This window comes from Embiotoca jacksoni, unplaced genomic scaffold (assembly GCF_022577435.1).
Source record: "Embiotoca jacksoni isolate LCO1_2020_lvr unplaced genomic scaffold, fEmbJac1.0.p SCAF_28, whole genome shotgun sequence".
Taxonomy (NCBI): domain Eukaryota; kingdom Metazoa; phylum Chordata; class Actinopteri; family Embiotocidae; genus Embiotoca; species Embiotoca jacksoni.
In genome coordinates this window covers 4,343,809-4,363,088 of record NW_027185379.1, presented here as the reverse complement: position 1 = coordinate 4,363,088, position 19,280 = coordinate 4,343,809, and the positions used below count along the sequence as shown (strand labels likewise).

General features: G+C 39.7%; 1 protein-coding gene across 8 annotated transcripts in view; it reads right to left on the bottom strand.

The window, feature by feature from the left end:
* robo2 (roundabout, axon guidance receptor, homolog 2 (Drosophila)) overlaps window positions 1–16,559 on the bottom strand; it is a 256,070-nt gene extending 239,511 nt beyond the window's left edge. For 4 of the 8 annotated variants that reach the window (XM_069161282.1, XM_069161285.1, XM_069161283.1 and 1 more), the window contains exon 1: window positions 16,000–16,558. In XM_069161282.1, coding sequence (XP_069017383.1) covers window positions 16,000–16,123 — 124 coding nt within the window. In that variant the 5' untranslated portion in view covers window positions 16,124–16,558. Of the gene's footprint in view, window positions 1–15,999 lie in introns of all 8 variants that reach the window. The other 4 variants (XM_069161286.1, XM_069161289.1, XM_069161290.1 and 1 more) reach the window with 2 other exon arrangements.
* Window positions 16,560–19,280: the final 2,721 nt, after the last annotated feature.

Genomic DNA, 19,280 nt, shown 5'->3' with positions numbered 1-19,280 from the left:
TACTGGGTAGAGGGCTTAAACTAACAAAAGTATTGTGTGGGAATTATCTAATGAAAGTCCTATTCAAACTTCAATCTTTTACCATTTAAAAAAGATAAATATGCCAAACATACAGAGATATTTGTAATGTACCTAATTTTGATAATCAACCAAGTTGCTTCAGTCACGTTTAGGGACTTGATGTCCCTCTCGGACAAAGTGTATGTGAAGACAAAAGAATGCTCATATCTGTAATTGCCTGAAACTAGGCACACCGGCAACTACAGACTAGAGACAAGAAGGCATGCCGCCTGGTCCACATTCTTTTTATAATTGAGGTGTCCAGTGGCACAAACGCTAGCTGGCAGAAGTACAATTTCCTGGTGCAACCAGTACAATCTCTGCTACTCCACACACTCCTGCACAAGTAGGATCAAGTAAACACACAACAAATGGATTTGAGAATAACACAAATGACTTACTGCTGTTATTGTGACTTAAATCCAGCTGAAAGAAACATTTTCAAAGAAACATTCAACACTATACACAAGTATCTTCTTACTAAAATGTGTTCCTATAGACCCATTACCGTCTTGAAAGAATAAAAAAGACTACACAGTAAAATAATGCTAAACTAATGGCTCAAACATTTTAAGCATTAGATGCTACATTCATGGGGGCTACAGGGTAATAAAAGGTTACTTACGAGGGGCAAAACTACAGAGTAGCTGTGGCTAGAAATACTCTTCCCTGGAGGTTCGCTGAAGTAACCCATTACGGCACATGCAATAAAATATTCACATGTGATCATGATGACCTATTTACAGGAGCACCACACCTTCTACATCCTATCCACCAAACAGTACAGCTCAAAGGGTCGAGAACGTTTGGCCTTCTTTCCACCACAGAAGGCCACAGTTATTTGTTATCTGTAATCATCACTTCTTTTTTTTTTAATAAAGATGGTCAATTTTAAGACAAACCCTCACACTACATATCATTTAATATGGTAAAGAATAATTAGATTAGGATAATTACAATATTTTGGTTCATAGTTATCTTCCAAAGATGTTCAAATGAATCAGTACATTGTTGAAAATGAAGCCCTATTATGATTCTTGGGTGTACATAGGTTGTTTTTCTTTAATACCCCTTCCATTAGATTCACCTGTGGTCGCAAACTATCATCTGGCATCTGCTCATTCATCTGTTTGAGTCAAAGTCTATCCTCTCAGCTGTTACTGTAGGCTGCCACCGAGCACAGATTTGGGGCATGTGTGGGCATGGATGAAATTATCTTCATTAATTGGAACAGTGCTCCAATATGCTAATGTCATCCTCCTAATCAAAAACGCATGTTGACGGGAAAAAGATTTTGGCGGAATCGACAAACTGAATAATTGCATTACCACATCTCTGAAGACGTCCAACTAAGTGCTGGAAACATTGCAAGCATTACTTAGCAGCCAAAGTGAGACCATTAAAGCTTTTGTGGTGGAGAATATTTGTTGCGAGCAATCACAGTCAGCAGCGACTCAAGTAACACAGAGACTGAACCTGCTTGTCAAACTGCAGTTCTGCAGTTTCACTTCTCAGATTTTGCAGAGTAACACCTCTCCTGAGCTCCCGTTTTTAAGCATTGACACTTTCCACCAGATTTTCATGGCTTCTCGGAGACTCTTATTTTCAATGCAAGTGCAGCAGAGCAGCAAGTTCAGCCTCTGATGAGTCTGCACAGTGGGAAGTGAGGTGCCCTCCTTTCTTTTGTACAAGCAGGTGTTATTCAAACTAATACTAGCTTGTCAGAATCTAAAATAAGATTTGAGAATCAAAGTGATGACAGAGTGCGGGATAATAAATATTAGCTATTTATAGACAAGAATAGAATTATTCAGACCATCAGCAACAGAACAGAGAAACACAAACCCTTTAATCTTCACCAAAGGGTCCAGTTATGTTCTTCAGACAGCGAACACATATTTATTCCTTCCCTAAAAGGTATGAGTTTGTCAAAACGGCACCGTATAGCACATTCAAATCTCCCAGCTCTATTCAGCATTGAAGCTACAGTACAGGATAAGAGCTTCTCAGGGAGCCAGACAGCCATTCTTCTTCTAAATTTGCATATCCTTCTGAGACAGGCTTGGCGTCAGATTCAAAAGGACAGAAAAGGAAACAAACACGTACAAAAGCAAAGCTCCTTCACTGAGCTTTTGTATTTGAATAATCCAAGGCTCTCCGTCTCAAATATTTTGCTATAGTAGTTCAAGCAGACATCCATATTTAATGTATACATATTTAGTGGCTAGTATGGATGATATTTGGAGTGAATGGAGATTAAGACATGGTTATTTCAGTAGCATACTGTAGGAAAGCAGCATCCCAGCTGTTTCTGCTCTAATTGAAAAAGAAACAAATAAATAAATAAATAATTGAGCCAAGAAGTATTTTGCTGACTGATTCATTTCTAGGCTCTAATGCTCTTTTTTTAAGAGCATTAGAGTTGCATGTTGTTACTATCATGGCAGTGATGCACTGGTGCTGATCCCTAAATAAGATTTCATCCCCTGCTCTATGGATTAGAGTGGTGAAAAGATTCAGCTGTAACATATTATCTTCTCCACATGTAGAGGGAAGCCATGGCTTTGGGACTGTGATATGTCTGTTACAGTCTTATACTGCTCTTCACACAGTCTCTGAAATTTCAGGGTCTGTTGTGACAAATGAAGCCAGTGGAGGGAAAGAGTGAAGAGCAATGACACCCAGGGCTTACCAACTTCAGTCAAGTTCTGAGACTAAGCTCGCTGCCGTGGTCTCTGCTTTCGTACACTGTCAATTGGTGCTGACAGTACAAAACAGTATCGTGGCACCTGATATCTCACCACGTAGTGTTCCCTACCTCCATCTAATAATTGTTTGTACTGGAGATGGCCAACTGACTGTGATGTCATTTGCATGTTCTGCACCTTGGAGCAAAACGGCCTAAAATTGCACATTAAGAATTAATGAATGAATTAAGAATACCCATCAAAACATTTGAGTGCACTGTTGGACATTATAAAAGATGCAGTACAATGATCTAAAAAAGGCATTAAACTTATAAGACATTCAGTGTGAGAAGCAGCAGCAAACGTCCCTGAACAATGGTTCATTAAGAATTGACCGAAAAACTGATGCAGCCTTTGAAAGAACTGACAAACCTCCGTCACTGATATCAGTTAACTCATCACTTTTCAAAAGCAGCCATAGTATCCCCAAATATTGCATGACCTGTGGATCTTGCAATATTACCAAGATTTATGCATAAAGATAAAGCAAACAACAACATAAAAGTCTCTTATGTCTGAATGACAAAAACGTTTCAGCTTGTTTACCAAGTTAAGTGTGTTGCCTGGACTTCAATTCATTCACACAGCGTCTGGGGCATTACATGTACTGTAGGTAATGGTGAGGTGGCTCATTAGGCTGAGCTGGTGGTGTAGCGGAAACGTTTCCACAGCTCAGTGGTCCAGGTAGAGGGCTCTGATAGTTTCCCACACTGCTCAGCTGGGGGGCGAGTGGCCAAAGCAGCAACATTTTCAACTGTCCCGCACTGCCGCTTTCCCAACCTGTCATCTGAGTAGAAGCAGGTGAAGCCTTTCGGTCACACCTCTACACTTCCACAAATGTGCTAAATTGCAGTTATATGGATATTGCCATGCTGCTCAGTCACAGAAGTGAGGTCAATAGTATGATAAAAGAATCTGAAATATAATTAGTGGTGGTTACTTAGTGGTAGAATTAATGTACTGAGGTACCAGCATACATTTACAGGAAATAAATGGGCTTTAAATCAACATTATAGTAGTTTATACAGTCTTCACACTTCAGCACAAACCGTTTGTCGACACAGAGCTTGAATTTCAACTGATCTAAGCAGAGATGTTTACTGCAAAGAGTGTCACTGGGATCTCTATTTCCAGCTCACTCATGCCCCTGGACCTGCCCTGCCTTCCTCCTCAAATTAGCTTTTCACCTTTAATTAGCCAGTGTCTGCCTTGGTAAGGAGTGGAGAGAATGTTGCACACACCCATTAACACAAAAAAACCTGTTTGAAGAAAACAAATGCTTTCTGCCTCCCCTTCTGAAGTTCGTTTAACAATGTCCCCGAGCTACCATTTCCCAATGTGTGAAGAAGTGCCGGCAAACAAGACATCCATCAAATTGACAGACAAAACAAATTACAAGGTAAACAGAACCTTAATGTGTCACCAGAGCTAATGGTGTCAAGGCTGGTTGGCAGTAGACCCAGACACTCGCATGCTGCCGCTGTCACACTCATATGGCCTTGCTCTTCAACTCACAAAATGCCTAGCTGAAGAGGAGAGAGGGATGACTTGTGGATAATACTCAGATATTAACACCCTACACACTATTAACAATGCATCAAACCTATATTCATAGAAGTCCATTAAACCGCAGCAAGTCAGAACAAGAGGCTCTCATGCAGGTATGATCTATCTTTACTGTGGCTTTAGCTCACAAGTGTGATGATTCTTTAAATGAATGATGCAGTCTCCCTAAAGCCAATAAAAGTGTAATTACATGCCTTGGGCTTTGGTGACAAAGCCTGTGCTGGTGACAGCTTCCTGTAAATGAGGAAGAAAGGATTACCTTCACTATTCATCTAGCTTTGGCATGATCACCTCTCCACAGGGGTCACCTTGGATGAAATGCCACAATTTTACCAGTCATTAAACTCTTAATCCAGCCTCAGTGTGCAGACGTCCATCTCATCTTTCAAAGCATCCGAGGCCTTATATCTCTTCGTTCCACCACTGCACCACAGCCACCTATTTCTACAGCAAGCAAAGGTGAGAAACCTCTGAATGAACATTTGTGACATAGATGAAACCGAAAGACCGAAGTTCACCGTGAGCCAGCATTTTCTTATTTCATACATTTTATATGCTTAAGCAGAAATGATCCTGGCAGGTACAGCAGTATCCTGAGGATTACTTTGTTTTATGCTCTTTGCCTTTGGGTTAATACTCTACAAGTTATTTTGGTCTCCGCAGGAAATCGTGCTCTCGAACCTTTGTGGGGCATCAGTGGCAAGATTGCAGAGACCACCTCTTAATATTTGTCTTGCTGTATTTGCAAAGCAGAGACATTACGTATTCATAGATAGGGAGATATTTTTCACGGCAGGTAAACTCAACATGATAAATTGGACAATAAACGCTCTAATACAATGACACAAAAGTGCACGGAGGAATAATGCTGCACTAAATATGACCTTACTACAACAAGGAACACTGCCTGTCACAGGCACAAAAGCAAATAATGTTGTGGTCACGGTTAGACTCACATGCAGCTGTTTATTAAACAAATACTTTTTTTTTTTTTTTGCAATTGAAATTTAAACGGCGTCGTGGCTGAGTATAAGCACACACAGGTAAATTTCTTAGTGTGACGAACACAATGAAGGACTTTCGTTCACCCAACCTGGTATTAACCATTACATGTTTTAAATACTGCAAGAAGAGAACCTTTAGTTTTCATGTTCCCATATTTCCAAAGCACAAAATTCAAACAACATTCCTCCAACCTGTTCAGCCATAAAGTTTGTTTGTTCCGACGCTCAAATATGCCCCACAGGAGTGTTTCCAAAATGAGTTCCCCTTGGTTACTGTAGGTGTTGGCACACAAACCACTTGATTAAGGTTAGGGAAGGATTATGGTTTGGGTTAAAATGCTGAATTAACCCGTGCTGTGTGCTTACGTTACAACTTCCTTAAAGTTATGCAACCTTCATCATCATGGCAACAGTCAACACATTTTTTTTTTTAAACCGTGTTGACTCACGGTTGGAAACGAGAAGCCAACAGTGATGTCCGGCACCCAAGTCGGCTGTGGTACTGGACCATCCATCAAACAAGGAAAAACTGTTCAGTTATTTCCAAGTTTACAAATTCAGTGTCTTCCTTAAGTATACCACAATTGTGTCTCCTTTGAACTAATTTATTCCAGTTTTCAGCTTTGTCAGTTGTTAGTTTATATTTACACAAATACAATATAAGATGCAACTTTAGCACAAGTGCCACATTACGTTATTGATACTTAATTCCACATCATGACAATGTTGGACAAGTGTTTTTCAATAAACTGGCTGCTACAAGACAGTTCACTGTGTCAACAAAGCTGGAACAACAAGTCTGACTTAAAATATCAACGTACAACTATATGGTATTCATGCGATTAGTTTCAAACCTGCTTCATGTGTCTGCTCTGTCAGCATGAAAGAAAATTGAACACTGTAAGCTGGAGTTAACTTCTAGCAGTGCCTCAATCATGGCCACTCTCTGATAATATGGTCATATTCAAACATGACCGATAACGCAGCTGTGATTTTAATCAATCAATCTTAGTAATGAGAACAGGAAGTTAATCCATTGTTATGCATTATTCGTCAGTAAATTAAGGTCTTTGGGGTTAATTAACTAGTGGGCTAAGGACAATGTTAATAATGCAGCACTAATATGGGGCAGGTAATAACACACTTGAGAATGTCCTTCTCAACTCCAGCTTTCAGTTCTTCTCCAAGTAGGAAAGTCGTTGTACTCTTGACAATTATGATTTTCTATGTCTTCTTCACAATAACACACATTAACACTGCTTTAAGTTGTTCTGTTCTCAGATATTACATTGTTGTGATAGCAGTCCGTTCATTGCATTAATAGGAAAACTTAAAACAGAAACTATATCCTCCATCCTGAAATAAGCAGAGTTGCTATTTATAATTATTTAACATAAAGTCATATTTAAGCTTAACCAGACAAAATATAGTTTCCAATACCGCTGAGCCATTAATTTCTGGCTTGAAAAATAAATTAAAATGTTTTTTTGAAATGACCAAAAGGATAACAAAATGTCATGAATCAGATTGATTACTTGACTGAAGACTAATTCAAAAGGAATACAGCAAGGCAATTCAATTCTCACAGTGAGGTTTGTTTTTTACAAATGTATGTTATTTCTAGATGTAGCCCTGTTGAGTCTTTAAATTCCTTCAGATGCCAGAGAACAACAGATGATTTTTACACCTGACATCTTCTTTACAACGTTAGAGCTCAACTAAAGAACTGTTGTTAATGCACAGCTAATGAGCAGTTTGTAAATGGTCTGCACTGATATAGCACTTAATCACCACAGTATGCCTCCCATTCACCCACTCACCCACCCACCCACACACCCACACACCAATGGCAGTAGAGCTGCCATAGAAGGTGCTCGCCTGGCATTGGGAGGAACTCGGTGTTTTGCCTGAGGACACTTTGGCTTGTGGTCATGAGGACCCAGGGATCAAACCGCCAACCTTATGCCATCCGCTTATACTGCCTTGCCATACATAATCAAAAAGTGAAAATCTGTTCACTTAATCAAACATTTTTAACATTTCATCAAAACCAATATTTTGGTCACCTGAAGTACGTGGGACGATCGACCTTGAAACATAGTCTGATGTATTCTTACAACTTCAGTTTCATAAATGGTTCAAGAACCAACCAAAAAGATGGTTGTTGTTTTTTTGAATAGCTGAGTTCCATCTGCCATTTTGGTGACATCTTGGTGAGGGTAAGAGGGGGGGATCTGCATAACATGCATGGAAATGCAAACTGTAAAGTGGGCTTTTGTAGACACCTTAATCTGGCAGTGAAAATCCCTTGCTTCACATAAATACTGCACTGACATATTTCACACAAAGCCAGAGCATTTTTGTTTCATCTCCTGGGGTCCTAAATGACATTCAGCATCTGGCTGGACATACTTTCTGGAGAGAGGCACAGAGAAGAAAACTGCAGCCGCCTTTAAATTCCACGAAACCTCATCTGACCTAACAGGCTGCCTACAGCTACTTTAAAGAACCATAATGGTGTATTTCTGCTCCCTTAAAAGGTCATTTATTTGTTTAACAAACTTTGTTTGGATATGTGTGTAAATCTGTCAATACAGTTTTCACAGAATTAGTCTTTACTGATTTGTTTTGTCTTGAAAATACACTTAGTCTTTAGTGGGTCTGCTTGACAAGGAAAAAGCTCTGCATGTGTGCCGTAGTATTCTGTATGATATCCATATAGTAAACATATGAGTGCAAATGTGTTACAGCCGGAACAGTCATCAACATGAATGCATATGAATTTCAAATGTAGTTTATGCCTCTGTCATACATGTGTCAAACTGTCCCGATGGCAGATCCTGACTGTTTCATGTTTGCTACTCAAGGACAACTGACTATGACAACTTCCTGTATGTGGCGACAGTATATCCATACCCTCAGTATTTCACCTTTAAACAGTAATGAGACGTATATCTTCTGTATTTGTTTGGCAATTTACAGCATGTTGCGTATGCCAACTTAATCTCTGCAGCCTATCTTGGGGTTCCTCAAATAAAAAAAGACATTTCTGTGCCAAGGCTCTAACACACTATTCAAAGGTGAACACTAAGAGCAGCATATACTGTATATATAAAAAAAATGCAAACAAGAGACTGTTTCACCATTTGGTTTAAACACAGGGCTGAAGTTTTTAATGGACTGGTTGTGTCAGTGTAACGCCATCAAACTGGAGGACTTTTGTCCATTAACGACAGGAAGAACCAAGGAGTCAGAATAACACCAGATATGTCCCTGCATTGGACTGTTCCCATTTCTAAATGTGCTCCTCCATTCAGCACAGGCATCGTATCTGCATCCCGGCTTTATTCTGGCACAGGAAGAGGCTGTTGCTTGACACACAATATTGGACAAGACAGTAACATGGAACATTTAGAGGAGGATGGAGAGGGTACCGTCGCACCAGGCTTGCCAGCTGTGATAATGATGTATAATTTAATTGAAGGCTGTGCTTCTATCCTCCACAGAACTCAAACTGCTCTTCTCTTGTCAATGCATTATTCAGGCTAATGGTGACCCTGAAATAGAAAAAAGCTTCTTATCTCTTTAAAGTTTTATTGCAGAGAGCAAAGAGAGGTAAGGAGGTATATCGAAAGAAAGTGAGTTAGAGTGAGGCAGAGACTCACAGATAAGGTTAAAAAAAAAAAAGCTTACTGAGACGTAGTTCTGTCTACTGACATGCTTTGTGAAGGATTCCTGTTTCTGACCGTGACAGCGTCATCTTCCTGGCAACAGTAGAAAAATTCAATTGGGCAGAGAGACTGATGTTACTCTAGCCTTAGCTGCTGGAATTTCTATGGAAATAAAACAAATGCCTTGGATGGAAAGAGGATGCTTTACACCATCTGCAGACTAACTTTGGCTTGTGCAGCGCTACAAATATTCATATCAAAAATTTAAACGGCAAAACTTGCATTCCATCACAATCACAGCCGTCATCATCCCCAGTGAGCAAATGAGAGAGAAGCAAGACGGAAAGATAGTGTGTGCAGTAAAGCAATCATGCATAAACTATTACACATGGACCATCTTCATTTGTGATCAGGCTGATACTTTGAAACGTGGTTGCAGCCAAGTCAGAGAAGGACAGGGTGAAAGGGGCCACGGCCATAAAACGCACCCACATCTATCCATCAAGCTAAGTTGTCATATTTACAGTCTGAAATTCACCCATAAAACATTGTTATTGTAAAGTGTAATTTCCTCTGCAATTAGAAATCAGCTTTATTAGAGGACGTGTGACTGGAATGTGGCAATTAAGCTGCGCTGTATATGGCAGGAGGGTTGAGGTGGTGAGGAGTGAGAAGTGCAACATCCAGTGATGGCACTTTACTCATTTACTGAATCAGTTATTTCACTGGCTCAGTTTATAATTTATCGCAATATGAAGTATTTCTTCAGATTAATCAAATACGCAGCTAACGTTCTTACGTGATGATAAATCTGCACTTCAAGCTAGGTGTGACAATAATAAACAATACTTTATTTATATATAGCTGTGTGATATCAAGATTAGTTAACCTGACAGTAACATTTTTATTAATTTTGACTGGCAGCCAAAGTCACATTTGAAAAAAATTGTGTGAAACAGTTAAAAACATTCTTCAACATTGCCATAATGAAAATAACATATTTCATTAAACACACTAAAATAGGAGTGACTAATAGATAGATAGTTGAAGAATGACAGAAACTGAGTTGTGACTCATCAAATGTTGAGGTTAACTTGGTCCAAAATTTAAAGTGCAATGTAAATGTAGTCATTCAAATCAATTGCAAACCTACAAATATCCAGTACAGGATTCTTCTTTTCTGTCTCATCTCTCCATCCTCCTGGGTGGGAAAAGAAAACATTTTCTAATCAGGGCGCCATTGCACGCAGGTGTTTGTCAAAACCAACTCTTTGTTTTACCAAGTGATGACAGCTTTCTATGCACTACTGAACTTGCAAACTGCATCATCAATACAATGACATTGAAGACAAAAGCAACTAAAAACTCAATAATAGAAAGGTTAGGGTTAGAAACAAGCTGTGGAAGGTTTAACTACAGACTTACACCATCTGCCTGAAAGCTCAGGGTTCAAACAGGAAGGGAAAACAACATGTACAAACATGGTCTAAGGCCAACCTATAAATGAATGATCTCAGACAGTCCTTCATAATGGCTGCATGAGTCACAAATAAACACCCAGTCTGTTACATAATATCAAATAAACACACATATTTGACTGTAAAGCAGGTGATTTTCAGCACCAATATTAACAATCACCAGGTAGAGCAGCGATGGAATTATACTGCTTAAAACCTGAGATTCATATTACAATATGATAATGTTATGGTAATTACAATATATTTTCAACGTTTGTTTCGATATGTGTCTGTCATCTTGTGATTTAGTTTTTATTATACACTATAGTAAGGCTTGTACAACAATTTTTTTTTCTTAACTCTGGATGTGATGACAGCCCTCTAAACGCTTTAAATTGGATACCGACAACATTTACCTAATGTTGATTCAATCCTGTTACCACTGTGTTTGTAATCTCGCCCACACTTTTCAGCTTGTACAAATTGCATTTATTACTAACAAGGCGTAGGCGTACATAAGGCAAGTAGGCTACATTTAAGAAGATGATTCTTCTCAACTTGCATTGGCACAAAGCTTAATGATCTAATTGGATTGAACAAGGAACAGCAGGCACATTGTCTGCCTTTTTAGCCTTTTTCATCATGATTGAGCAATTATGAGGGAGCTACTTCACTCATTATAGATGTACTAGCTGGCTGTCTTGTAAACATTTTGTTTATAAAATCAAATATTAAGCAGAACTGAAAACTCGGCCTACATTTTTACATCAGCAATCATGGGAGGCTGAAAACTGTTCTCAGAGTGAAATAAAACTGAGCCACAGAATGTCAGCAAAATGGCAACAGGCATCACAGGAACAGATAGTGAGTGATTTTCCCCTTGCTCTGTGACATCCCTTACTGTGCTCCTTCCCCCAAGACACAGATCAAAACATATTAATTGTAAAACTAATGACAGGGATTTAATTTTTCTGTCGGGCTGTTGCCTAATTTTCCCCCCATTAGTTTGTATATTTCTAACCCCGCAGCCACTTCTGACTTCCTGCTATGAACCAGGGCATGAGAGGCATACTGGGGGGTAGGAGAAGATATCCTTTGATAGTAATCCTACATAAAGAGACGACCGGTTCATAAAAACAATGCACTTAAGGCTTAAAAAAAAAATAATCTGTAAGACTAAACCAACTCCAATAACAACACAAAGACATGCTATGTCACTTATTCCACCAGCTAATAGAAAATAAAGACAAAATCTATATTTTAAGTTCCAAAATAAATTAACAAATATTTTGATAAGCTGCTTAAGAACTGATACATTTAAGTAAGATGAATGTAATACCATGCCACACTGCAGAATTCTGCACACTAAAGAATAATTGAAGTTTAGTTCAACTTTTATTTCAAGGAGCTCAAATCAGTGCAAAATCACAAAGCAACAAAGCATGAGCAGGCAACCAGGCAGCAGGTTAACCATGTTATCCGAAAGCGTTGTGCACAAACGACTACAGCAAACATAGAAGGTCAAAAATTACCAGTAGAATTGGTCAGTATGTTGTTCTTTGAAACTATACTGTATATCATTCAAATCTACAACGACTGTCTGGATAACAATTGTTCACTTTTGTATGTTCTTCTAAATAATCAGGCTAACTTGACGCTTTATTCAAAACCTGTATAATCATGAGGCTGCTAGTGCTTCCAGGAATTCTTTACTCATTTTTTTTTTGTCTCAGCAGTTATTTTGGTGAGTGAAAAATAAAGGAATTATCTTTTAAAAATGGAAGTCTCTCAAAATTAGATGGATGAGCTGATAAGTAAAAACATGTTTTACTAATTAAAATGTTTAGAATTGACTTTGAGTGTAGGTCTCCTCAATAAATGTTAATGTTGTTGATGAACATATTGAGATGGTTGTTTTAATGTTTCTTGTGGTCTGGGAAGCAATGCATAACAATTAGTAATTGCACAGTTATGGAATATGTGCAAACATAGTGATAACGTATGAAATCTGGACTGTTTATGTGTAGAAGGCTTCACAATATGCCTTTGTGAGTAGGAAGTGAAAATATTCCTTCCCCTTGTCCTCTCCTGATCTATAAATCTGATAGTCTCACTCCCATTCCAGACGGCCAGATACACTCAGCTGTTGGATAGAGGAGTGTGAGTGTTATTACTGCAATAGGTGTTGGTCACTTCTTTTTACCATTACTCTTACACTGACTGCCTCAGCAGGCCCATGTTTAGTAAATCAGTTTATGAAAACATTACAAAAGAATTACCCTGTTTCTAATCCTGCGCTCGTGCTTGTATCATTTGTCTTCATAGGCTTGCATTAACACAGCCGGGCTTCTCTCCACCTGGTACCGTCTTCACATTACCATTTATTGTAGCTTGGTGGGATCATAATACATCCAATTGGATTTCTCCCCAATTGCCAGGCTCACTTCAATCTCCGCTGCCCTTGATCTGGGTGCCTGGGTGATATTAGTTATGGAGGCTCTCTCTGCAGGGCGGTGGGACAATATGAGGGAGCAGTAATTTGTTGAATTCTGGGCAATGTCAGACATCAAGCATAAGAAGTAAAAAAACGGTTGTTTCCTGATCACAAAAGACGAGTGCTCCACTCCCACTCTAGAGATGGGATGAGAATAAATAAAATCCACCCGTTGTTTCAACCTTCACCATACCACAGCTGGTACGCATGGTGTTAATCCAATGACTACCCACAGTCAGCACACACCAGGCTGTGCAAGGATGGCTGAAAGTCACTGGGAAACAAAGTTTGGTCCCACACAATCAGAAATATAAATGTTCCATTTCTCTCAACATGTTGGTCTCATACTGCACAATGAACACCCATGGACCAAAGACAAGAAACAAGAGACTAAACCCCCTCCAGTACTGAAACGTACCAGAACATGTGTTTCTAATGATGTCTTGTATATAGGTTTGCATGTCTAGGCCTGTATGTGTATAAAAGAAAAAAAAATATTACGATGTAAAATGTATTGCCTTTTCCAAAAAATATTTCTTATAATTTTGACATTTAGTTATTACTTCGTAGTTTGACCTTAACTTTTGCAACCCACTATACAGAATTTGTCCTCCTTTTCAGTGCGGTAATTTAACCAACTTAATACATGCATGCATGTTGTATTTGTATTCAACGCATCCATGTTTCAGATTCTAACATCTGTAAAAATATATTTTTCCAGTATCCCCCCTTTACTCAATGCTCTTCTGAATATCAAACACGTATCACATGCAGGCTCAAAAGGTGGTGGTGAAAGTTAGCAGCATAGTTTCTTTTTTCACACTGGTTCAACAGAGCTTCAACAGCACAATATGGGAGTCTATTTAGATGGCAGAAGTAGTTTTTGATCACTTTTCCATCATGACAACTTGTCACAATTGGAATCCAGCGTAACTGAAATTAATATAAACTGGATTTCTTTGTGAAGAAGGAATTTGTTCAGATTTTGTTGTTGTTTTGCTGGTGGTTATTTCAAAATGTTGTTTATTTCACTGTTATGTGACCTTCAAGCAGTAATGCCAGAGAAAGTAAACCACAATGGTTAAATGCCTTCTGTAAATGTGCAATGTGCACACATTTCCATTGTGGTATAATAAATAACAACAGTATCGTAAATGTTGTTATCTTAGCTGACACTGTGCAGTGTCAAATTACACAAGCACTAAAATGGAAATATTGAATGCGTTAATGAATAGCAATTTACAGCCAATGAAAATTACCAATCGTGAGAGAAATCCAATAACATTACTTGCACACAAATGAAATGCTAAATAGTTCCACCCAGCCAGTAGATTTTTATCAGAAATGACAGGACATCCATAAGCATGTTAACCCTGCACAGGCCTTATCCTAAACACAGAAAATATTCACCTCCTTTTGTGTCACAAAATGATAATTAAGCAAGCAAGGTTGCGATTCAGAAAATGGCTGTGGAATGATTTGTTCAAATTTGCACCGATAGGGATGTAGGTTATGTTTTAATTACACCGATGGAGGTCTCTGCCCTCCATTTCACCAGAGGCCAATGATAGCTGGGATTTCATACTGTATCTGTTTACCCTCGGCTAACAGATCGCTGGTTTATATTTGCACCAAACACATCAAATTTCACCCCCGAACACATTTTACCCAGCATTTCAAGTGATTCAAAAATTGGGCTGAAAATGCTTGTTGTTTTCAAAAGACATTGGGAAAATAAAACTTTGTTATCCCTCAATCAACCTGAAAATGTTGCTTATGTTGATTGATTGATCAAAGAAAAAAAAATGCATCAGGGGACATAAAATGATTGAATTTGTATGATACACTGCACATCTAACCTGTCATATTTCTACACCTATGAACTCATTGGAGTAAAAGAAGACCTGAACATTAAAGCGGGAATGATTTCATTACCCAATACTTGAAAGTGTGTTATGTCAATGTGAAAGCTTGGCTCAAGTCATTAAGAACTTCTGTGTGCTAACGATGCATGTCGGTGAGAAGTGCATTGACACGGTGCGAGGAAGGTGTAAAAAAGTTACATTTGAAGAAACATAAAGTAGAGAACTGTTGAGGCTGAACAAGAGCAAAGTGGAGGAATCATTAAATAGATCACGGTGGTGAAACACCCTCTTTGAAGACACATACGTCCCACTGAGCGTGAGCCTTGAGTGCTAACAATGCCGATAGGCTGCAGGGAGCATCTCTCAGCCTTCTCACTGAGCGCTAGCACTAAGATTAGAGGTTCCTTTAATCCGACAAAGGGGATTAAATGCTACAAGAGAGGCGAGAGGACCGCTCCCACGGAGGGGCTGAGATGAATTATTTACACCTCCCCTCAAGACTGGTGATCTAAGTCTTTAAACCTAAAAATCACAGTTCTGAGAGACAGGTGGCATGTCCTGCCAACCAAACAGTCCAGGGTGCCCAGACGAATGTGATCTCGCGCAACACGCTCTGCCACACAGAGAGCAGGGTGTGCGTGAGCATGTGTGGAGGGACCTTTAAAACACTAAAAGATATTTGCAAGACAATAAAGTAGTGCTGAAAACCCCAAACTATGATAAACGTTAATCTAAGTGCTCCTTGTTGGGCGGCTGTACATTCCAAAAAGTTGTGCATCACCTGTGAGAGGACATGAGTGGTCATCACTTCTTTCTGTGCTTAAAAACAGGTCAACTTTCTTTGAACACACCTCTGCAGCCAGAGTGAGTCATAATCGTGGAGACAGGTTACAGTAGATTTACATACATCTAAATGTCATGCCGCAAAACACCAAAATCCAAAAAGTGTTTCAAGGCAAGGTCAATCTGTGATGAGAAGGCATCGTCCAAAATTGTAACACTGTCCCACCTGAGATCACCAGCTGATGTCCGATAAATCGTTGACAGAATATCCACGCACAGGCTCGTTCAATGACTCAACTCAAATACTCTGATTAATAAACATTACAAATCACTGTTGTCCATCACTACTTACCCCCCTTGTTCCATCTGCCTTTAGTCCTTGCCTGATAGGTGAGTTCAGGGCACCCAGACAGCAGCAAGAGAAAAAAAACAAGTTCAAACACAAAGAGAAATCCAGACTTTGCCCTGGAAAACATGTCCAAGAGTTGCTGGCAGCCGAGTCACTTTCACATGGCTGTGTGTCCTCCTGGAGCGGTGCGGCTGTGGCGCATGGTAACCCACGCGTGGGCTGTCATTATCAGTCACGCTAGTGTCAGCAGTGGGTCTCTAGTCCTACCATGCTGCTTCTGTGATGCCCCAGATGGGTGCTGGTCTTCACTGATGCTGGAGATCCGAGTGAAGCCACATCTCCCCGCCTCTCTAAGCTCTGCCTCACCAGAGCGCTTGGGAACCAAACGGGAACACACAGCTTGCCATGCGACGGCTCGGCTCAGCTACGCTCGGCACAGTGCATAGGAACTCGCTCTCACTCAGGCTTGCTCAAACACACACACACACACACACGCACACACACACGCACACACACACACACTCACACACTCCCTCTCTCTCTGTCTCTGTCTCTCTCACGCTCACTGCTGCCACCACTACTGATGCTGATGCTGCTGCTGGGGCTGCTGCTGAATTATTTCCTGCCCTTCTCCCTCTTGTGTTTCTCGGGGAATTTGTTCCTGTGCGCTCTGTCTTTTGCTTAGAGCTTCACATCGTGGAGGAGACAAGCGATGGAAGCATACTCCACCCTCGGCACTCTAGAAAGGAGTTTACATGGGTGTGTTGGACTCAGGCTGTCTGGTGGTGTATACCAACACACAGGCAAGGAGGAATATTAGCTACCTGGTGAGCAGAGGAGAAAAAGAAAGGTCCATGTTTGCAGGGTGACTCTTGATCAGCAGGACAATTGAATGGATATTCTGTCACCCTTGACGAAGTAAAGGACTGGGCTTTACCCGGGGCAATGGAGCAAGGAGTGAAGAAGAAAGAGAGGGCGGAGAAAAGAGACTAGGGGATCAAAAAGGAGCAGTCTGGTGGGGAAATTGCAGTGTTCTCACCTTATGTCCCACTCCCTTAGCGACAGCTCACGCTCAGAAAAAGAGTGCTGAATATGCCTGGACTGTGTCTACAAAGTCAAATAAAATCATTGCAGAGAATTTTGAACATTTGGAGCAGTGCAAGTTAAACAAATTATTCTGGACAGTTTAAATGGTAACAACATGACACACTAGCGGCGAAACTGATGGTTATTATATCTGCCAATTAATTATTTTGTTCAATTAATATAATGAAAATTGCATTTTGCAGGTGACATCATCAAATTATTTGTTTTGTCCAGCCAACAGTCCAAAACTTGAAGATATTTAATTTACAAATTGCATTGAAAAAAAGAGAAAAATAGCAAACAAAAAACATTTGCCATTATTGATTGATAAATAATTAACAATTAAGAGATCATCAGCAAAATTTTGAATTAATTTTCTGTTGACTAATAATTAGTCAGAAACTATGGCACATCCCATCATGAAACTAGATTTTCATCACCTAAAGGAAACAACTGTAGCTGTCTCATAACACTGCCTACTCCCAGTCACTCCTTCAAGCTAGCGCCTGTAGTGCTGCAATATATACCGTGGAAAAGCACAAGCACCTCCAATACTTCACTGAATTAAAAATATCAATATTCTATTGATAAGTAGCCATTATTTCTAGGAGACTGTTTTTGAAAAAATGCCATTTATCAAGATATTATTCTCCAAGGTCATTATGTTCCCAAGTTCATAAAACAGGTACTTCACAAGCGGGGAGTGTGAACACCCTGTCGTACACACACCATGGCTTTAATGTCCTAATTACAGCTCCTGAGGAAACCGATGATCAAGTCCATATTTTTTTATACACGGTGCAAATTAAAATTCTGAGTCCTCACATAGTCTTTACCAGTTTACCCCTCTATTCTCCTATTCCTTCATGCTATCTTGCTTTTCTTTCATAACAACCTGCAACAACACCAGGAACTATAATTAAACTCACACCACATGAAAAAAAGAGATGTGTATTTTCTCTAAGACACCAGCAGGAGCATATGTTGGCAATACATATTTCCGATGACAGATAAAGCAGCGTAATGTTTGCCCCTTTCTGGGTTAGACCAGAGCTAAAGTATATAAGTCTACAGTACGACGGTCCCCTTGTTAATTTAGATAAAAAAAATTACAAAGCAATTCCAGACCAGACAACATAAATTCAAAGTCAACTACTACAATATATTTTGTTGCATGTCTACACTTCTAAGTGGGAGTTTTTCTTCTGTAGCCTGGAGCTTTTTGTGTTAAACAGTAATACTCTGGGATTATTTTTTTTTTGTATGTAAAAAGCCTAGAATGGTACCTTGGGCTTCAAAATTCAAATGATGCTGGCAAGGCTAAGCGCAATGTAGCTTGGATGCAAGCGGTTATTGGAGGATGACCTTAAAAATATATGGAGCATATGGTATAGCTTGTGGTTAATATCAAGTCATCTACAGTGACAACTTGTTACAGCCTGTGTCACGTGGTAAAGGTCTGTCATAAATCAAGGGCGCACAGCAAGAACTTTTAATTAACAGCTATTTCTATGATTGTTATAATTACTGTCCTCCTGATTAATTAATCGCACTACGACATCAAATACTTTGGTGTTATTTTACATTTACAAAACCACGGCTACTGCCCACCACAAGCCCTTCATACACAGCAAAATGACACAAGAAATGAATCTGTAGCAGATGTGTTTGTAAAACTATTGGGAATATGTTCTGAACAAACTTCAGAAAAAGAAGACATCACAGATTTTCTAAAAACAAACTACGAGTGTCATCAGAGGGCAGAAAGAACAGACTGTGTTAGCTGCCTCCTGCGTAAAATTAGTTCACAGACAAAAATCTGGTGAAGTGTGCCTGAAATCAGCACTCACATTGACTTTGTCTATGACCCCAATGAGCTCATTACACTACCCATTCAAAGATGTTTTTAGTATTGTAGGACAAATGCAGAAAAGGATGAACAGAGACGGGCTGAGGTGGATGAGAGGGAAACTGCACAACCTGTGATGGTCAAGGCAGATGCACAGAAAACAATGCAGACCAGTAGTAGGAGAAGTCAACAAACAAGCCCCTACTACTGTGGAGGGAGTAAAGCGGAGTAGAGTGGAGTTAAGGAGGGGATGTGGGAACCCCTATACCCATACTGGTAAGTCTGACAGCTTATCACCCCCAGACAAGAGCCCCCTGGATAAATGTGGTCAAGCAGAAGAGGAGCCCAG